The sequence below is a fragment of the Nematolebias whitei genome, chromosome 5 (genome assembly GCF_014905685.2).
Source record: "Nematolebias whitei isolate Nwh7 chromosome 5, NemWhi1, whole genome shotgun sequence".
Lineage (NCBI taxonomy): Eukaryota > Metazoa > Chordata > Actinopteri > Cyprinodontiformes > Rivulidae > Nematolebias > Nematolebias whitei.
Genome location: NC_056502.1, coordinates 18,451,052 through 18,471,265, shown reverse-complemented (window position 1 = coordinate 18,471,265; position 20,214 = coordinate 18,451,052). Strand labels below are relative to the sequence as shown.

At 39.3% G+C, this 20,214-nt stretch overlaps 3 protein-coding genes across 3 annotated transcripts in view; 1 reads left to right on the top strand and 2 right to left on the bottom strand.

Moving 5' to 3' along the window:
- Window positions 1-1,179: 1,179 nt before the first annotated feature.
- gtpbp10 (GTP-binding protein 10 (putative)) lies at window positions 1,180-6,427 on the bottom strand. Its single transcript, XM_037676289.1, has 10 exons — window positions 6,310-6,427; window positions 5,285-5,478; window positions 5,077-5,168; window positions 4,840-4,984; window positions 4,670-4,743; window positions 4,535-4,587; window positions 4,337-4,444; window positions 4,151-4,228; window positions 3,848-3,971; window positions 1,180-1,601 (listed from the first exon to the last, which is right to left on the bottom strand). The coding sequence occupies exons 1-10, from the start codon at window positions 6,340-6,342 to the stop codon at window positions 1,345-1,347; spliced, it is 1,158 nt and encodes a 385-aa protein (XP_037532217.1). The 5' UTR covers window positions 6,343-6,427; the 3' UTR covers window positions 1,180-1,344.
- Window positions 6,428-9,218: 2,791 nt separating this feature from the next.
- Window positions 9,219-15,155, top strand: osgin2 (oxidative stress induced growth inhibitor family member 2). The gene is made up of 6 exons (XM_037676288.1): window positions 9,219-9,253; window positions 13,062-13,154; window positions 13,297-13,433; window positions 13,514-13,705; window positions 13,800-13,891; window positions 13,973-15,155. The coding sequence occupies exons 2-6, from the start codon at window positions 13,088-13,090 to the stop codon at window positions 15,153-15,155; spliced, it is 1,671 nt and encodes a 556-aa protein (XP_037532216.1). The 5' UTR covers window positions 9,219-9,253; window positions 13,062-13,087.
- Window positions 15,156-17,545: 2,390 nt separating this feature from the next.
- nbn (nibrin) overlaps window positions 17,546-20,214 on the bottom strand; it is a 15,878-nt gene continuing 13,209 nt past the window's right edge. Inside the window, exons 14-17 of the mRNA XM_037676958.1 lie at window positions 18,960-19,100; window positions 18,472-18,585; window positions 18,351-18,400; window positions 17,546-17,739 (exon numbers count right to left, since the gene is read on the bottom strand). Of these exons, the coding sequence (XP_037532886.1) occupies window positions 17,706-17,739; window positions 18,351-18,400; window positions 18,472-18,585; window positions 18,960-19,100 (339 nt within the window). The 3' untranslated portion in view covers window positions 17,546-17,705. The remainder of the gene's footprint in view (window positions 17,740-18,350; window positions 18,401-18,471; window positions 18,586-18,959; window positions 19,101-20,214) is intronic.

The window sequence follows — 20,214 nt, the reverse complement described above, 5'->3', positions numbered from 1 at the left end:
CCTTTGAACTTTCCAAGTTGGTGAAAAACAAATCGACTGGATTGTTGGATTCATGATTGAAATGCAGAAAGTCTGAGATTCCTGATCAGCCCCCGGCTCTACGCTGCTAACGCGTTTTAAGGCAAAGAACACAGGAAAAACATTTATCAGCCTGGATTGCTAATACTACTGGAACTGTTCGCAAATTCTACTGGTTTTCTGAGTTTCAATTGGAACAAAGTGAAGAGTAATCAACATCGTTCTGGGGTCTGAGATAAATGCAGCACTGATCTCTAGTTCTTTAAATAGAGGTAGTTCAAATGGATATCTACAGCAGTAAAAATATGAATCGCTCCTTACCTCTCCACTGAAAAGATATTAGCCATGCCTCTTTTTTTTAAAAACCCAAAGTGTGTCTTTGTGTTTCTGTTTCAGTGTGCACACTTTTCCATCTGTAATTCAAATATGCATTAGACCTGTATAGATAAAACTATCTTCACTATATTGGACTGATACTGCTTACAGTATGTTTTTTATGAAGTCCCTTTGTAACGTTCACATTGTTTCTCAGAAGTTATGTACAGCAGCTGTCCAACTGGTAATTAAGTGCTTTATTGTAATTATATTTTGTCTGAGGTTTTGCTGCAGTCTTTTTCCTGGTGTTCCCTGAAGAGCTGCTGCGTCGTTTCAACAGGATGGTACTGTGCTACAGAGAGACGTTTGTTCTGGTGTCTTGGACTTTGCATTGCACAACATTCTGAGCACTGTCCACGAGGGATGGGACCATGCAGGCTGCAGAGATATGCGGAAATCCTCCCGACGTCTCTGCTGAATCTGCCTGCACATACAGCTGCACTGACCACTCTGGTTAATGTCCCTACAGATGAGCGTTCTGCCTTCGTCTCCGGTTGGAAACTTGAATGTATTTGTGTACTCTCTCTCTCTCGTCCTGCCACTCATCGGCCCTCGACTCCAGGAACGCTGCAGATTTTTATTTTTTTTTACTTTTACCTGTGTGCTGTACGGACTATTGATGCAAAAATCAGCCCAGTTATTTTTTCTCATAATCATTCAGTATTGTAATATATTTAATATAAAATAAAAATTTCATCAACACATTTGTTATATTTTATGTGTATTTTACAACATTTTAACACACTTTACAAAAATGCATTATACATACACAAAGTGTCTTTCATTCCAAGTTAACGAGCGGTCAGTTTGACTCGAACTTCTTTTTATGGACCTGAGCGTCCGGCAACGTGATAAAAAGGTCCCAGCGAAGCCAGCAGGTTTCCATCGCAGTCATTCTTTCTCTCAGCGTGAATCTTCCCATCTTCAAAGTTCAAATACTTCGTACACCAGTCACTTGTTACCATGCACTGCACGTGTCAGATGTTGTCCAGGTATTTTTGATTGTTCGTGCGAGTGGTATCGAAGTTCCTGCAGCTTCTCTTGGTGGGTGGCTTGAGTTTCCACAGTGGCCTGCTCATCGAGCGACTGTCGAATGCTCATCTTCAGCTGGTCGACACCGAACCCAGTGATGGCAGAAACGGGCACCACGTGTCTGAAGGTCAGGTAATTGTTCGGTATCATGTCATCAGGCAGCAAATCCACAAACTCTGCAGAAAATAAAGAACAGCAGAGCTAACGTCTGAACACAATCCAGTGTGTAAATCTTTTCTCGAGACTAGTGCTGCTGATTTAGTTCATGTTGCTGTGTTCTGTTCATTCGTCCTCATCTGCTCACACAGACTCATGTTCGTGCTGCTGTTCAGCGCATTGATTTTAGTTAACGTTTTTCTTAGTGCATAGCTTAGATCTTATTACAGTTTTTCTTTTACATTTTATACTTTTGTTGGGTGTAACTGGGACCCTGTGTACACAATTTAGATCCACCACATGTACCACATATGACAAACTTTTTGGACTAGTGCTGATCAACACCTCCGATACTGAGTAAAATTCAGGCTGGTATCGGTGATATCGATACCGATACTAGTACTTTGTGCAAATACACCTAATGTGTCTGGTAAACGCCCCCCCAAAAAAGAAAGCTGTGTACAGTATAGCAAATTAAAGCTGCAAAAAGAATACGACGTCAAAGTAATTTTTTAACTTGGGAGTATATTGAGGTAGTGGCCTCGTTTACAATATAGATGAGCTTATACAACAGAAAATAACAGAGGACACGTGAAAATGGTGTTTCAAACGCAAAAATAAGAAGGAAAATCATAACTAAAATATATTTTAAAATATCTATTAAATAATATATTTTTAAGATGTATTTTTATCCATATTTTGTAGTACCGTATATATTTTTCAGAGTTCACCAAGGTTGTTTGATCGCCATTTCTCTTTAAAATTTGATGACACCTGGTCCATGTAATCCACTTTAAATGATCAATTCTTTAAGAAACCTTCCTTGAATAAATCTTTTTTGCCCATGTGAGATTAACTCAGTGATACGCATATAATTACTCCAAAATGAACTCATGCAACTATTTGTTGAAGCATTAATTTATTTATTTCATAACCATATGTATTCATCTGAACAACTCTGACCAGCTGCAACAGTTTTTAGCACAGCTTGAAGCTCCACATATCCTCCCTCTGTACTTGGATAGTCCTGCAGCCCTGAAGAACTCCTCCAGAGCCTGTCTTGCCCTACCAGACTGACTGACTGAGCATGAGCAGCGTGCCGCTCCGCTTACATGCACTTACACAGGCGGAAGAAAAAGTAGTTCCCACCAACTGCGTATCATTTAGACAAGGTCTCAATAGTTTAGTTACTTTCCACTATGTTCCTGTTAATGATATGCATTACCTGAAATGACTGAAGTATCAAAAGTACCGAAAGTTAGATTTAAGAATCGATTCCAGGACGTGGAGTGGTGGTATCGATATTTTATCGATTTGCACATAACTTTTGGTTCAAAGTTTAACTCAGTTTTCTTCAATGCAGACAAAAACGTCTACAATCTAATTCCCTGCTGAATCACAAAAACACACTAATATGAATCTACAAAACATATCATATAAATATAAAACAGCTGATTTTTTTATTTTATTTTATAGAATGTCTTCGCATCCTACGCGTTTGGATGAAATGTGAAGTGCAAAGGGGCTTTCACTGAGTTACAACCTACATCTTTGCCACTAGATGTCAGTGCATCCACTGCTCCTATAGGGAAATCAAGTTGTTACAATCACGTGACTGCTCGATTCAAAACCTCCCTGGCAAGCAGAAAAACATGCACGTTTTCTTTGCTAATTTCAACAACTATGTCCAGTCCTGCACTGTGATTGGGTGTGCACTGCAAATAGGTGGGAAAAGGGGAGTAGAATTGTCTGGCTCCGTAACACCAAGTCCAAACGACCTAGATAAGTGATCCAGTGATAAGTGACTGGGCGAATAATGGATTCCGAGTAACGAGGCTCTCGTTAATTGTTGGCTGTAAGCTTTCAGACAGCCAGCGTATGCTCGTGTGTGAAAACGAGCGCTTCTGTTTACAGACTTAGATCTTCTCAGTAAAGCAGCGTTTCACAGTCCTGGTCCTTTTGACACTCCAACCCCGATCCTTTATGTTTTACATGTGTCTCTGATTCAAATGAATCAAATATCTCATCACCTTGTCATAGACTTGAGCAGAAATGTAATAATGAACTATAAAATATTGTGTGATAAAGCAGGGAAACGTTTCAAACTTGTAGGACTGTGGGAACCAAAGATCAGTAGGAAAAACAACACAAAACTGTAGTTTAGGTGCTCAAGTTAAATAAAACAGGTTCTTGGTTTTGTGTGCAGGGCTAAATTTGTTACGTTACAAATCGACCAGTAAGTTCAACATTAACAAATAAAAATCACCTTCTGGGTTTTGTAGTTGTTCTTTCAGCTCAGACAGTTTGTCTTCAGCGCCAGGCAGGTCCATTTTATTGACCACCAACAATGCAGGCTTTGACAGAAGCTCCTCTTTGTACAACTCCAACTCCTTCAGGGAGAAGTGAGAGAGGAGAAGACGACGGGGACAATTTAGGAAGCGGGGGGAAAAAAAAAGGTTGTTACAAGGTCCGTAAGTTTATATTTGATGACAAAGAAAACGAAGCAACAAGAATCAAAAAGAATGTTACATCACGATTAAACGGAAGCGTTTTATAGCATGAGCCTAACCTTGGTGAGAAGTTGCACAGCTTCGAAGGCTGACCTAAAAGGCGTTTTACTTGCCAGCTGAAAACCGCCGACATCCACCTGCAATCACACAAATGACCCAAAACAATCACAACAGGCTGTTTTCAAGAGGTTGAACCCAGCACATTCAGACATATTTAAGCGTCTGTCATTTCTGTCACTACAAACCACAAATAACAGCTGCTTGGTCCTCTCCACGTGCTTCAGGAATTTGTGGCCCATGCCTTTGTTCATGTGAGCCCCCTCGATCAACCCTGGGAGATCGGCAGCAGAGATCTATAGAAAGAAAAACCATTAAAACACAAATAAATGAAGGAAACTGACAAAGAATAAACTACGTTGAGGTATTCAGTTGCATTCCCATACTTGCTTATGATCTGGATATATTAGTTTACCAATCTCAGGCTTCAAAGTTGTGACTGCAAAATACACAAAAAAGGGATTTAGAAACGGGAGAATGACTGAGCTCCGACATGCTGTTTTATTACCGTATGTTCTTACAAGCATAGCTGGCAATCTGAGGTGTGGCATTAGACAAGGCTGTGAGGAGAGATGACTTCCCTGCATTTGGAAACCTGATGGTGATTTAACAAAATACAATCAACAAACATCAGCTGGTACCTGAGGTTTTAGCTGAAATCAGCTTGTTCAGGTGTATTTTTTGCTCTTACCCCACGAAGCCCAAATCGGCAATAAGTTTGAGGTCCAGCCTGATGTGTTTAGCCTTGCCTTTCTTAGGCTGAAACTCGGAGTCAAAAGTGCCTCCAGCTCCTCCTTTTACCACCATCACACGATCACCCAGAGCATTGAGATCACCTTGTGGAAACCCGAGAAACACGTTTTACTCGAATCCGAAACAAACACTTCAGTGCTACTAATGAATAAAGTATTAATGATTTCTGACATACCAATTATTTTGCCATCATCTGTGGTCACAGTGATTCCAACAGGAGCCAAAATCTCCTTGTCGCTCCCTTTCACTCCCTTCAAAGCTCGGATACTGCGAACAAAATCCAAACATGTCTAACGAAGAAAACCACTCGACGTTCTCCGACAAGTGCAATGAATGTGAGTAAATGAGCAGCGAAATGTAACGGCTGTCTTTGTAGCACCCACCTGCTGTTTTCTCCGCATCCAGCTATGCATCGTTTCAGCGGGTAGGTGTCCTTGATCTTCTTTAGAGTCATGTTATGTGCCGCCACTACCCAAACATCGCCACCGTTCCCTCCTTTCCCTCCGAGACGAGGCAAACCCATTCCGCCGCTGCCTCCACGAACGTACAGACGAAGATTATCTATAAATTTTCCATACTGTAAAGAGGGGGGAGTCATCAGTCATGAAAGTGCTTGGATCTATTTATGGTACTCATAAATGTATTCAAGTCCTTTCAGGTAGGACACCACGCAGCTTTCCTAATGTTTAAATTATTCACTTAAGGTCCAACACCCAGCATTATAGTCCCAAGTGATCTGAGGGGGTAATCACTGTCACAGAATATGATTCAACAAGTTTTGGACCACAAACGCCATTTTACTACCTGATCATGACACTTAACTATCAATAGAGTTACTAGTACCTCAATATGATGCATTGCAAAAAATCTGCATAATGTAATGTAATTGAGCATCCATATATATATATATATATATATATATATATATATATATATATAAAGATGTATATTTGGGTGTATATTGTCTTTTCACAACTAGAATGTGTAAAAATATTATTTTCCAGGTAATTTTACCCAAATTAAATCTACACTGAAACGTAATAGGATAAATTATATAGTTTGTGATTCTATGAGAAAATGTGATTTGTTCTGTAAAGGCTTCCGTTGGCAGACCAAATATATTGTTAAACTAAGCAATTAAAATATGAAATCATAATCTAAAAAACTCCAGCCTTCGTATACATTAATTCAAGATATTTTATGTTTTTTTTACGTATGTCAAAACGAATAATACGACGGTGCTTTCGTAGAATAAAAACTAACGTTTCCAAACAGTCCATCAATGTTTTAAGGCAACAATCTTTCTAATCGTTGTCTTCACAACTAATCATGTCAAATAGTTTAAACCATTCTATTCGCTGATTTAGTTTAACGTTGCAAATCTGTTGAAAATATATTTTTTATTTACCTTTCGGAAGCAAATCCGACTGATGTGGACCATTTTAAAACACGTTTATGTCCACTTTTCTTGTTTATCACCAATGCTAACTGTTAGCTCGCATGTGGAGTAAAGGACGGAGCGGAGAACCGGAAGTGGATAATTCTTTCCACTCATTGGATAAAAAAATAAAAGGCGGGACTTTATTGAAATAAACTGTTGTGATTGGGTACTGAGACTTAAGCGTCACTCCCATAGAAAACATGGCCTTTGTCGAACAGAAAAAAATGACTTCTGTTTTTGATAATAATCCACCGATCCTCATACACATGGGCACTTTTATTAAACCAAATTTAATAATTTATTGTTAAAGGATTAGAAACAGCTTTGAAAACCGCTAATTATTAATCAGATCATAAAAACGAACAGAACAAAAATATATACAAAATCTGAACATAAACAGGGACCAATGCAGACATGTTCCTGTTTTTAGTTTTATACATTTGTCTTGGAATCTAGCTGTTTTTTTGTTTTTGTTACCTTTTTCCTTTTAGCCATCCTATTTGTTAAAAAAAAAAAAAAAAAAAACTGTAGTATGAGTTTTTATAACTGCTTATCAATCAACCTTTATTTATACAGGTAAATCCCATTGAGCCTCGAGGACTCATTTACAAGAGAGACCTGATTTCAACAAAGAAAGATGACAACAATGGACAACAGCAACAACAATAAGCAGTTATAAAAACTCATACTACAGTTTTTTTTTTTTTTTTTTGTTTGTTATTTTTTAACAAATAGGATGGCTAAAAGGAAAAAGGTAACAAAACCAAAAAAACAGCTAGATTCCAAGACAAATGTATAAAACTAAAAACAGGAACATGTCTGCATTGGACCCTGCCAGGAGTCCAACAGATTCTTAAAGCCACTTAGAGAGGTCAAGGTCGAGAGCTTCAAATCTTTTTGTAAGATATTCCAGGAAACAGGAGCAGAGTAGGAGAAGGCCCTTTTGCCTAGTTCAGTCCTCACTGAGGGAACACTGCAGGTAATAATGTCCTGAGAGCGCACTCCGTAGCTGCACTCACGCAGAGACATGTAGGAGGAGATGTATGAAGGCAACAGACCAAGAAGTGATTTAAAGATGAAAATGTACCAGTGAGAGAGTCTGCGTGAAGTTAATGATGTCCAGTTAACCAGTGAATACAGGGTGCAGTGGTGGGTACGATAATCACAGCCAGTTATGAATCTTAGTGCACCATGATAGACAGCATCCAACATCTGCAGGGTTCTTGTAGGAGCGTTCATGTAAATAATATCACCAAAATAAATTGAGGGAAGGAAAGTCTGTTGTCCATTGTTGTCATCTTTCTTTGTTGAAATCAGGTCTCTCTTGTAAATGAGTCCTCGAGGCTCAATGGGATTTACCTGTATAAATAAAGGTTGATAAAGTTGTGTCAAGTCAACGAGTGCATGTCTTATAGCCTTGGGTTTATACAAAAGAGTGCGTGTTTTTAAGATGTATAATAAGTTTGATATCAAAATCCACGTTACATAATATTTTATCAAATAAAAACTATATTTATTTTTAATTAAACCAGAAAATGTTGCATTTTCCAATATAATGCACTCTGAACAATAAGTGTTGAATGATTTTGCTGAAATTTGCAAAGAAGGTAAAACTGCATCATAAAACATAAGAGAAGCCAAAAATACTAAAATGGAAGCCTAAAGCTAAAAGTAGTTAAAGGTTAGCTAAAAGTAACATAATGGTATGGGGTGCTGTTTGTAAAGTTACACAGTCAAAAATTAACAGGAGTATTTTGGTTTATTTAGCCTTTAATAATAAGAAAAAAAAATTTTTTTTTCAAAGTCATATTTCACCATGTTATTCATATATTTATTGGTTAGTTAAAGGTTGAATGAATTTATAAATGTCATAGTTCCAAACTAAATATTTAATTTACAAGCTAAATATCTAGTTTCCAAACTAAATACTTGACTTGCAGGTTAAATATTTAGTTAGTAAACTAAAAATGTAGGCGTAAATAAATATTTAGTTTAAAACTATGACATTTATAAATGTCTGAATAACATGGTGAAAATATGACAAAACATTTTTTTTCTTATTAAAGGCTAAATAAACCAAAAATATTGCTGTTAATTTTTGACTGTGTAACTTTACAAACGGCACCTCATAGAATGGTAGCCTAAAGCTAAAGGTATCCTGATTCATTCATTCAACCTTTATTTAGGTTGTAGTCTATTGAACTTCAAGGACTCATTTACAAGAGAGACCTGTTTTTGAACAAAAACACAGATGAGGTACAGACAACAATAGACAGTCATGCAAATGAAAAGTAGAAGAAATTAAATAAAAACAAAACAGAAACAGTTACATTATGAAGCTATGTAAAATACTAAAAACTAATGTAGCTGTTTTTGTCTCGGTTTTTAGATCATTTATTTTATTTACTTTTCATAGATGCTTTTATGATTGTCTGTAGGCCTCATCTGCGGTTTTTGTTTAAAACAGCTCTCTTAAATGAGTCTGCGACTCAATGTGATGACCTGTATAAATAAAGGTTGAATGAACACTGTTAACGAGGCAGGAGGGACTGTAGAGGCTTTGGAGAGTTTATATATTTTAAAATATATATATTTGTAGAGACAAAGCAGTGGTCTGGTTGTGGACAGTGTCAGTGTCCAGCAGTGTGTCAGCAGCGCTGTGAGGATGCTGCTGCTGATGATGCTGCTGATGCTGCTGCTGCTGCTGATGAGATGCTATGATCTCGCTCTCCGTGAACGCGCCTCTCGCGCGCACCGACATGCGCACGTGACGAGAAGAAGCGACGCAGGATGCTGCTCGACTCCTTTCAGTACTCCGACACCGACAAACTGAGACGATCTCCTTTTAGAGGCGAAACTTTCCTGATCACACCTGAACGCACCGGCTCTGTTCGGCTCTAACGGCACTGAGGTGAGCGCCTGCGTGCGTGTGCGCGTGATGACGAGGGTTGGCTTTTATGTCATTCAAGACCTCAGACAGTTAGTTGGTGGGTCCTCCCCCCGCTCCATGTCTATTTATACGGTTTAAACGCCGCCGTGGCTCATGAGAGCAGGAGTCGACTGGGGGACAGAGAGATCTCAGCACGGTAAGAGCTCCTGGTCCTGCAGCTTATTTGTGATGGATTTGAGCTTCCACTATACGAATGATGCAATGATGGAAACTTACTGGCTGTGGCAGCATGTGGTTCTTGTTCGAGCTGAGCTGCACGGAGTCCAGAAAAGTGATGCAATATTAAACCTGCGTGGGTCTGCGAGGATGCTGTGGCTGATGATGATGATGGTGATGCTCTGCATCCTTCAGCCTAATTTTGTAACCAACCAGAAATCTGCTCCTTGCAAATGATCCCAATAAGTTCCAAAGAGATGTAGCTAAGAAAATTAACATGATAAATATCACCTGATTTTTTTTCCCTCAAAGAGTGGTTCAGAAGAATAATACAAAGTTTAAGTTTGCCACATTTCCCACACAAAAGCACACCTTGCAAAATTACAGGTGTTAAAGAGCAGCAAGACTGGACAACAAATAAAAAGACCTATGTCAACTGACAGACCGTTCTGTTATGATGTTGGCTTTTACTGTCCATTTATTTTTCTACTTGGTAAAAATTTGTCTACATGTACACAAACCTAGTTTTTACTTAAATGTGAAACAAGTTTTAAAAAACGTTTTAATAATATTTTTAAAATTGAGAATAAATGTTCTCTTGAGCTCAGTTATGCGAGTTAAAACATTTGAAAAGTGAACACGGATGCCGACAGGACAGATGTTGCATGTTTTTGTAAACGACGGTTTAAGGTGTTTGGTGCAATATGTAAACAACCCAGTTTTCTCCATTGGCTCTCTGTCAAATTCAAAAGAAAGTTTAAAAGTTTACCTTTAACATACAAAGCGCTCAACAACCAAGCTACATCCTACTTTAATTTATGGTAATTCAATTCAGTTTATTTATATAGCTCCAAGTCGCAACAGAAGCCGTCTCAGGATACTGTGCAAAAACATTCACATACATAAAAAAACAAATTAGTAAAAGTTCTCTATCTAAGGAAGCCAGCAGATTGTGTTGAATCTTAACGTCATCGCAGTCTCTCATCCTGAGCAAGCACAAAGGCAACAGTGGAAAGGAAAAACTCCCTTTTAACAGGAAGAAACCTCCAGCAGAGCCAGGCTCAGGACGAGCGGCCATCTGCTTCGACCAGCTGGGGTTTGAGACAACAGGAAGGAGAAACAAACAAACACAGAATGGCAGGTCCAGGTGTAGCTTATAATGGAAGAAAGACATAAAAACATGTTACAGATAGAAATAATTACAAACACAAACAGGTAGAGCAAGTAAGACAGCAGCAGAGTGAGGAAATATGGTCGATTTGTCCTCCAGCAGTCTAAGCCTATAGCAGCACCACTAAAGGATAGCTCAGGAAACCCAAGCCAACCCTAACTATTGGATTGATCAAAAAGGAAAGACTTAAGCCTAATCTTAGAAGTAGACAATGTGTCAGCCTTAAAAAAAAAGAGCACTAGCAATAGTCCAGCCTAGACGTGATAAATGCATGGACCAGTTTTTCTGCATCATTTTTGGACAAGATGTTTCTGATATTATGCAGGTGGAGGAAACCGGTCCTGGTATATTAAAGACCATACTGTTTTTTACTTTTTCCTAACAGAACCCTTCACTGTTAGACTGTAGGCTTACTTGTGGTTCCTAAAGTTTCTAAAAGTAAAATCGGAGACAGAGAGTCCAGTTATCAGGCTTCTTTTTTGTGGAACCAACGTTCAGTTTCTGCCCATGAAACTAACTAGTGCTTAGTGTATATTTAGTTGATGTTTTTCTTAGTTCATATCTTAGATGTTATTACTGTTTTTCTTATACATTTTATTGTTGGATGTAACTGGGACCCTGTGTACATAATTTCGCTCCACCACATGTACCACATGAGATGCGAATGACAATAAAGAAACTCTGACTCTGAAAACTCTCTACTTTTAGGCATTAACTTTTGTTTTTTTTATAAACCCTAGTGTTGGCTTCGGTTTTCTGAGTTCTGCTGTTATTAGATTGCTGGAGAAAAAACTGATCACATCTGTTCACTCTGCTGCTGTCTTTGCTCTATTGTTCATGTTTGTATTTTTAATAGTATTTACCATTAACACACTTTTTTCTTTGTCTTTTTTCCATTGAAACTACACCTGGACCAGCGATTCTGTGTTTGTCTGTCTTTTTCCTGTCCTCTCAAACCCCAACCAGTCGAGACAGATGGCCGCCCATCCCGAGCCTGGTTCAGGTTTTGCTGGAGGTTTCTTCCTGTGAAAAGGGAGTCATTCCTTTCCACTGTCACCAATGTGCTGCTCAGGATGGGAGATTATGACAAAGTGAAGTTTCAATGCAATCGTCTGGCTTTCTTAGACATCTTTTACTAAGTGGCATTCATAATGTATGTGAATGATTTGTACAGTACCCTAAAATGACTTTGTTGTGACGCTATAATACTGAGACCAAAAGATAAAGATGGAAGGCTGGAGTTTTCATGTTTAACAAGAGAATAACTTGTTTCCATAAAATATATGGACTATATAACCACCAGTTATTTTACTATTTTGACCAGTTTTGTATGGCATCAGGTATAAGAATGTATAAACTAAAAGACTTTTACAGCCAGGTTTTTCAAATGTGACCAGTGGCATGGAAATACCAATGCTAGCCTGCCAACTGGGGGCAAGTTATGCTCCCAACTGGGCATGCAATGTGTGGAATCCTTTTGCTTTGACCGAAAAGTGTAAACAAGTCGACACAGACAAGTGACTGGCTTACAGACACAGGTCAGACAGGAGGGGGCGGGGGGTATGCTCATGATGTGAGACAAACCTCATTATAACAGTTTAGAGTTCTAAAGAAAACTAGCTTAAGTTTTAGGGTGTAAGACCAATCTTGTATGAGCAGTGTTTTGGTTGGTATAAAAATAGGGCAGGGGGAAAATGTTTGCAGCATCGGTGGGTAAGTTCTTTTGTTTTTGGCGGGAGATATTGTGAGTGCTGGTGGTCTGCCAGCGTGCCAGGACCACATTTTCACCCTGCTGCCACTGAAAGGAAAAGGGGCGGCAAAGACATAAACAGGCCCAGTAGGATTAGGGCCCACTCGGAGGAATGATCAGGGGGGATTTGCTGCCCAGTGGGCACACAATGGCAGTGCCTTGTTACACACAAACGCACACCCCACATTCTGTGCGGCAACATTTCACAACAGATCCAAGCCTACATAAATCTTTAAAGAACATCCTTTTGTTTGGGGAGCAGAGTGGCAGGTTACCAGAAACTAGCAGCCTCGCCACAGGACATCAGCGAAGGGAAAAGTGGGTGTGTGGACGCTGGTGTAAAAAAAAAAATCTGCAGGCACGTTGTGTTGTGGCGGGGGGTGTGTCCACGTGTCTGAAACCCCAGACAGACAGGGAGGGCCATGGCTGTGTGTGGAAGCACAATAACAACATGAATGAAGGGTTTTCTACCCCTCACTGTGTATGTTTCTGAATCAGCTGGTGATGTGGATGGAGACAGGATCTGAGCTGAGACAACAACACTGGCGGACAAAAACATTTAGCCAGTTTGAACCTGTTCAAACTGTCCCAGGAGCAGGGAGATAACAGAAGAACAAAGCACTGATGAGCATTAAAGGTTGCAGAAATTTCTATAACGTTCTTCGTGCTTCTGTTGTTGTGTTCCTCCACAGTGCTGGCTCTGGCCCAGGCTACAGCCATGCCTCTTCTGGAAGAAACTACTCTACCGCAAGAGCACCTGCCTACTCTACCTGTAGTTATCATAGGTAAACTTTAATGCCTTGCTCACCTAACTTGCAATAGTTATGCATCTATCCTCAAACCTGGAATTTTGTACACATTTTTAAGGCCTAAAACTCTTCTCTGCTGATCTTGATTTTGCTATTCTGGAATTTCCTTTGTTTTCAGGCAATGGACCATCGGGTATTTGTCTGTCTTACCTGCTGAGTGGATACAAGCCTTACTTAGACACTGCAACTGTTCACCCAAATTCCATTCTGTACAGAAAACTACAGGAGTCCAAACACCTCCCCATCACCGAACAGGTAACAAAACACTTTCAGGTTCACCCCGGGTCTACCTAAACTTGACACTAAGGGCTAACAATAGCTATTTGTTTTGGCAGGATTTGGAATATTTGAGTGAAGGTCTTGAAGGGCGATCAAGGAATCCCGTGGCTGTGCTATTTGATACATTGCTACACCCCAATGCTGACTTTGGGTACGAATTCCCTCCTGTACTTCAGTGGAAGAGAGATAAGAAGCAGCACATCCCACATCTGGTTCTGGGGAAGGGAACACCAGGGGGGGCTTGGCATGTAAGCTGCAGCTTCGTGTGTAACAGCCTTCATCTGGTAACTTATGTCAACCAGTTTCTTCTCTTCTCTGACACCGTTTGGTCTACCTGTTTAGGCAATGGAGGGCTCCATGTTGACAATTAGTCTTGGCATCTGGATGGAGCTTCCAGGGGTCAACTACAGAGACTTGACCAATGGGAAACACAGGTAAAATGACTAACTCAAAAGTCAAATTTTTACAAGATTATTTCTATACGACAGCTTCTTATCCTCTCGTCTTCTTTTAAGGGACGTAACAAGTGACAGAGCCACCCCAGAGGAGATTTCATCCTATTATCGTGGCTATGTGAAGCTAAAGGGTCTCCAAAAAAGTTTTGTTGACAACACCTACGTGACCTCTGTCCAGAAACTTTGCCGGGGGCATGAGGTGAAAGTTTTGGAAAAAGAGCACACTGATAAAGTAGACAAAGGGTTGGGAAATGGTGGGAATGGGAGCCTTGAGGAAAATGGAAAGGAGTGCGTAAAGAATGTTGGAGGGGGAACTCTATGGGAAGTAAGGGGATATCAGCAGGTTCAGAATGAAACTCATGTCCCCTTCTCTCTGTTTGCTGAGAACCTAGTCCTAGCCACTGGTGCATCCGATTCACCAGTTCGGTTAGGTGTAGAGGGGGAGGATCTACCTTTTGTTTTCCACAGCATCTCCAACCTGGGCTTGGTTCTGAGCCAGAGAAAACTGGATGTGAACTCTGATCCGGTTTTAATTGTAGGTGCTGGTTTAAGTGCTGCGGATGCAGTTCTGTGTGCCTGTAACAGCAACATTAGAGTGCTGCATGTTTTCCGAAAGAGTCTAGACAACCCAGACCTCATCTTCAAGCAGCTGCCCAAGACCCTGTACCCAGAATACCACAAAGTGCACAACATGATGTGTTCACAGACCTACACCAACGTGACTCCTTCATCTGCTCCTAACAGACCCCAGGCAGTCAGCATCGCCTCCTCAGTTTGTGCCAAGATGTGCCCCAAACCCCAGCTTCCTGCAGGTAACACCACAGCAGGTGCCAAAGTCAGCCTCTTCCCTGACTACACCAGTTTCCCCGAACATTGTGTGGTGTCATTCCAGTCGGATATGAAGTGTTTGCTGCAGGGGAAAAACTCCCTGAAGGCAGTCAAGGTCTCCATGGCCCTGGTTCTGATTGGGACCAACCCAAACTTGTTTTTCTTGAAAGGCCAGGGACAGTACTTGGGTCAGGATCCAACAAGGCCAATATCCTGCAAGCAAAACCTCATCGACATCAACCCTTACACCTTTGAGTGCATCAAGGAGCCCGGGCTGTTCGCCATGGGACCGTTGGTGGGAGACAACTTTGTTCGCTTTTTAAAAGGCGGAGCGTTGGGGATCACTTCCTGTCTGCTGAAGAGGCTCAAGAAAAGAGAAAAACTCATCACTAATGGAGGGAATGACTTCATCTGAAAACTTAATGAAGAAAGTTTGGTCTTAGGACACATATTTACGGATTTGAAATACTTTGATAGAATAAAATGGGAAAACGAGATTTTAAAATACTTTCATCATGAATGCATCATTTTATCATCTATGCGTAGGCAGTTTAGAAAACCAAAAAGACAATGGATCTACACTAGTTTCTAAAGAAAGAAAAACAGCTTTCAGGAGTTTTGACTGACTTTATATGAAGTCGCCTTGTATCTAAGCTACTGTGTGCCAATGTTTCATGGTCAGTTTGTAATCTGTAACAGTACAAGACCGTCAGGGTTATTTATTTATTCATTCACCACCATGTGTCTTCAATGGATCGAACATTTAGTTGCTTCAAATTCTTTTTAGCTCGGTCTTTCAGGGGTAATGACACTGTTTCTGTCCATTCAGTTCATAGTTTTAGTCAAATAGATGTTGCTTATACACCACCACTTAGAAAACATATCAACTTACTGTAACTCAATCATATTTCAGAAACTTTGAGCCACGATTTTACTGCTAAAATGTCTTAATCTTTTGGATTACTGAGCCAGTCCTCTTTTTATTCCAAATATCCTCAGTTTTAGCTGCTATTGTAGACAGCTGAAGCCATTTTAGTGAATTTGATCAATTTTTTTAGTAATATTGCTACTAAAATGGATTTCTATGCAAATGCTATCACTTACTGACCCAAATGTATTCTTGCATTTCTATTTACAATTTTACTGTCTGGGTCTAAGTATGCTAGGATAAAATGTGGCAAACAATGGGAAATTCTGGTGTTTAACTGTATTTGTTGTTGGAATGTGAAATTGATCAGATAAAGTTTGTCACGAGTAATTTAACAAGTAATGCGGACTTGCAAGATGCAATTCTACTAAACTTTTGTCTGTACATTCTGCCACGCTCAAATTAACAATAAACAGCCACAACTGTTCTGTCAAGTGCCAAAAACAGCTTAGATATTCAATTCTAATTCAAAAATACTTTATTAAGCCCATAGGGAAATTATATGTTGTGGTAACTCTTCATCCTGGTTTCATTAAAGAGTTGTTCTAGATGCTGATGGCTGTGGGCAGGAAGGATCTCTTGTAGCGGTCTGTCCTACAACTGATTTGAAGAAGCCTCTGACTGAAGACACTTTGATGATGTCTGATGAAGAGGATGCTGAGGGTCGTCTATAATGTTCTTCATTATATGAAGAATCCTTCTTTGAACAATCATCTCCAAAGGTTCTAGAGAAGTCCCCAGAACTGAGCCAGCTGGGGTGACAGTGATGTCACATTTTTCATGTCTGCAACTTTCTTTTCTTACAGTCACTGAAGTGTCTACAAAAACTGCAACGCCAGATTCAAATTTTTTTTAAATGTGTGCCACCCATTCAAAGCTTTATTTACTTACAGTGGAACTATCATTTGTTGTATCATAAACAGTATAACTCAATGCTGGAAGTACTATATTATTAGACAACATGCTGTAGTCGTATTACTTTTCCCCCTAACATAAGAACCTCACCCACTAATTAATATTTAGGTTCGTTAATCATATCTGACTGGGGAGTGATGTTAATTTCAGCCAAGTTATAAATCTTGACGTTTCATTGTCTTTTCACTGAGTTTTGAATGTTTTCATATAAAATATTGAATACAGTATATGCATGTAGGCATGAGCCATAGCCTGGCAGACAGCTGCTGATAAAAGAAAACAGACAAGTGCTGCAAAGTGAGGGAAGAGTTGGACCGGACGATTTGAACAGTCAAAAGCAGAAACGAGACCTTTTCATTGTTTTGACTTTAAAGATAAAAAAAAATACAAGTTGATCAATCCAGCCTCAATAGCATGATCTTTAGTTTGTGATATGCATTTAAAATTTTGTGCTGATTTTTGTTGATTTTTAAGCAGCAACACCTTTAAGCTAAATAATATAATTTCAACATAGACTATAACATTTAAATCCAGATATTTTAACTCCCTTTGCTACTCTACAGCCTTTAGTAAAAAAAAAAAAAAAAGAGACTACTGCTGAACTTATACTGAATGTCAACTCGACCTGAATATGAAAGGTGAGCTTTAACTATCTGCACAGAATGGTTAATGAGTATTGCATGATGATGATGATGATGACTTATTTGACCTCTTTTGGAAATAGAAAAGTGCCTGACTGGTTGAAAGAAAAGAAACCATAACCCTTGAACCCCAAGTTTTCCCTAAAGCGGGAACAAACTGGGCTTTTCCTTCAAAATAAAACAAAAGCTGCATTAAGCAAGTATCTCACACAACAGAAGAGTTTCTATGGTTTTGTATTGTCTATTTTTTATTAATGACAAATAAAACTTTGACAAAAAAAAAAAAACACGGAGCATCAGCTTGATTTCTTACATTGCCAGCTGTCAGTGACTTTATTTGGAAAAGTTTTATAAAGAAACAGGAAGAACAGAAAAACAAACTGCTAAAATACAACCAGAAACATTTGACGTTCTTTTAAACTGGGTTTCCCATCTCAAGAAATATTCTCACTGGATTGGAGGCAGTCAGGGTGAAGGCATTTCATCTTCTCTTGGTTAGTTTGGTTGGGTTGTACCTAAAAACACACACAGAGTGCATCTGAAACATCTGCCCCTGTCAGGACGGGCTTTTAACATTCCTCATGGATCACTCCTCAATGTGCTCAGGGGCATTTTGAAACAATAAAAACAGCTCAAATGAAGCACCCTAAAAACACGGGTGATGTTTGAACAGCTCAAAGCAAACATGCTTCCTATAAACCACGTCTGGTACCTTGTTCTGATCCAACAAAAAAGAAAAAAAAAATCTAACTGGACTATTTTCTTAGCAGCAGAGTCTGTTCCCCCAGTTATGTCCGACTGGCTGAGCATGACTCAGTGATCAAACACCTCGGCCTCGACACACACGCAAAAATCGATCTAAGACCGTCTCTTTTCTGCTTAGTCAAAGAAAACACAGCTTACATCACCGCCGCTACCCTGACAACTGCTCTGACGCAAGACATCCTCTGCTGTGATTGGTTAAAATGATGCTGAAGTGGTCGTTTAGTAACAGTTTTCATGTAAACATGTTAAAAGCACCTCACGATAATGGCTGTTTTGAGAGAAATATACTATTTTACTATATTTTTACCAGCCTTTTAGGATGCTGCGGGGGGTTAAGTTACGAATAAGTTTCTCAACGTACCTGAACAAGTCGTCTCCTATGGCCTCGTCCCGTCTGTTCTCATGCTCCTCCTGAAAAAGCACAATTTTAAATCACAAATTCCAAATGGTGAGAAAATACTAAAGAAGCTAAGTAAAAATACCTCAGCTGCTTCTTTCAGCCACTCGTCCAGATCAGAGTTTTTGCCCCTGTTGTGGACCAGAAGATTAGCTCTGCCGATGATGTGTGGGAAACCATCTGCACCTGGAACACGTTTCTGTCCCACACACATGCAGGGATGTTCATGATAAACATTTAAAACTAAAGAGCATAAATACATGCGCTCGGCTTGGTGAAAGTTATTCAAATGTGGATATTTATTCTATAGATGTATGTGTAAGATAAAAAAAAATGTTAGAAAAAGTCATTTTAATTCACAGCTTCAAAACTTCAGTTCTATGATCTTAACTTTTAAATCATCCTCAGCCTGAGATGTCATTTTCTTTAAAATCCAATAATAATAATAATAATAAAAATATGAGCATATTTTAACTTTTTGAATATAAAAATATCAACAGTTTTGTTAGTACAGGTGTTATGTTTAAAGCATTGTGGTTAAACTAAAGAGCCTGCGGTGCGTTGGTGTCTGACCTTGTGGAAACATTTGAAGTTCCTTCCATGTCCGTTCTGCTGAATCTGTTTGGGTTTGGTTTTTGGAGGAGAAGTGGCTGTGAGAGATCTAAACTCCACCAACACCAGCTTCTTCGGCAGGTCTTCATCAATCTTTGACTCCTGAACATGAACAAATCATTGGACTTTGGTCTTTATAACAGCACTGCTGCTAAGCTGTGGACGGTTTGAATACAATGTGAACGTTTGTTTAGACTGATTATTCTTAGTCTTCCCCTTTTTAACAGCAGGATGTTGCTGTCAAATCTTCATTTCTGTAACTGCAAAATAAACTAAGAAACCCATTTGTCCCGCTCTGTAGATTCATGTTTCATCTCTACAAGAAGAATACAGAAATCACTAAATTTTCATCTTCACGGCTGCTATTCTTGAGTTCAAGCTTTAAAAGAAACAAAGAACCAAAGATTACTTCCAAGAATTTCAAAATGTGTTTTTTTTTTGCAGTGCTTTAACTATATCAATGTTTCTGCACCCAAACCTAAATCAAGTTTGTCCCTCAGTTCCTTTAAGGATCTAAGTAACTGAGTTATTCACCTGCTGTGACACATTCCACAGTTATTTACTATTATAGAATTCAACATAAATTAAATTGTACCTGAACATTTTACTATTTGTCAAATATATTCAGTTATTACCAACAGCTGTGGCAAAATGTAAGTGATAATTTAATTGCCTCTGTGTGTATTTGTTTGTTAGCAAAATACAATGCAATAAAAGAATAAATAAATAATGAAACTTTTGAAAAGGAACTTTGGAGTCAACCCAATTCAAGATGGCCGCTACAGCTAATCAAACTGAGCAACCATAAAATACCTCTAACTCATTTTACACATAATGAAATAAATTTCAGTGTGGTCGTAGCGGAGAGCCACTCCTATCATATACAGTAGTCCCTCGCTACTTCGCAGTTCGTTTATCGTGGACTTGTTCTATCGTAGTTTTTCTAAATAAGATTGGACATGACACACAAATGGCTGATTGATGGATGAGCTGCACGATTGGCATGGAATTTTTATTTAAAATAAATTATTTTAAATTATTTAGCACCTCCTGCTGCAGCTGTTCACCATTCAGAGTGGAGAAGTGGGCGTGGCCAAGGGTGCTTACAGGTGGCAAAGAGCAGAGGAGGCAGAGAGCTGAAATCATGACATTCTGTGCTCCTTTAGAGCGTTTAGAAACATTGTTTAGAATATTGCAAGAGTGTGGGAAGAGTTTT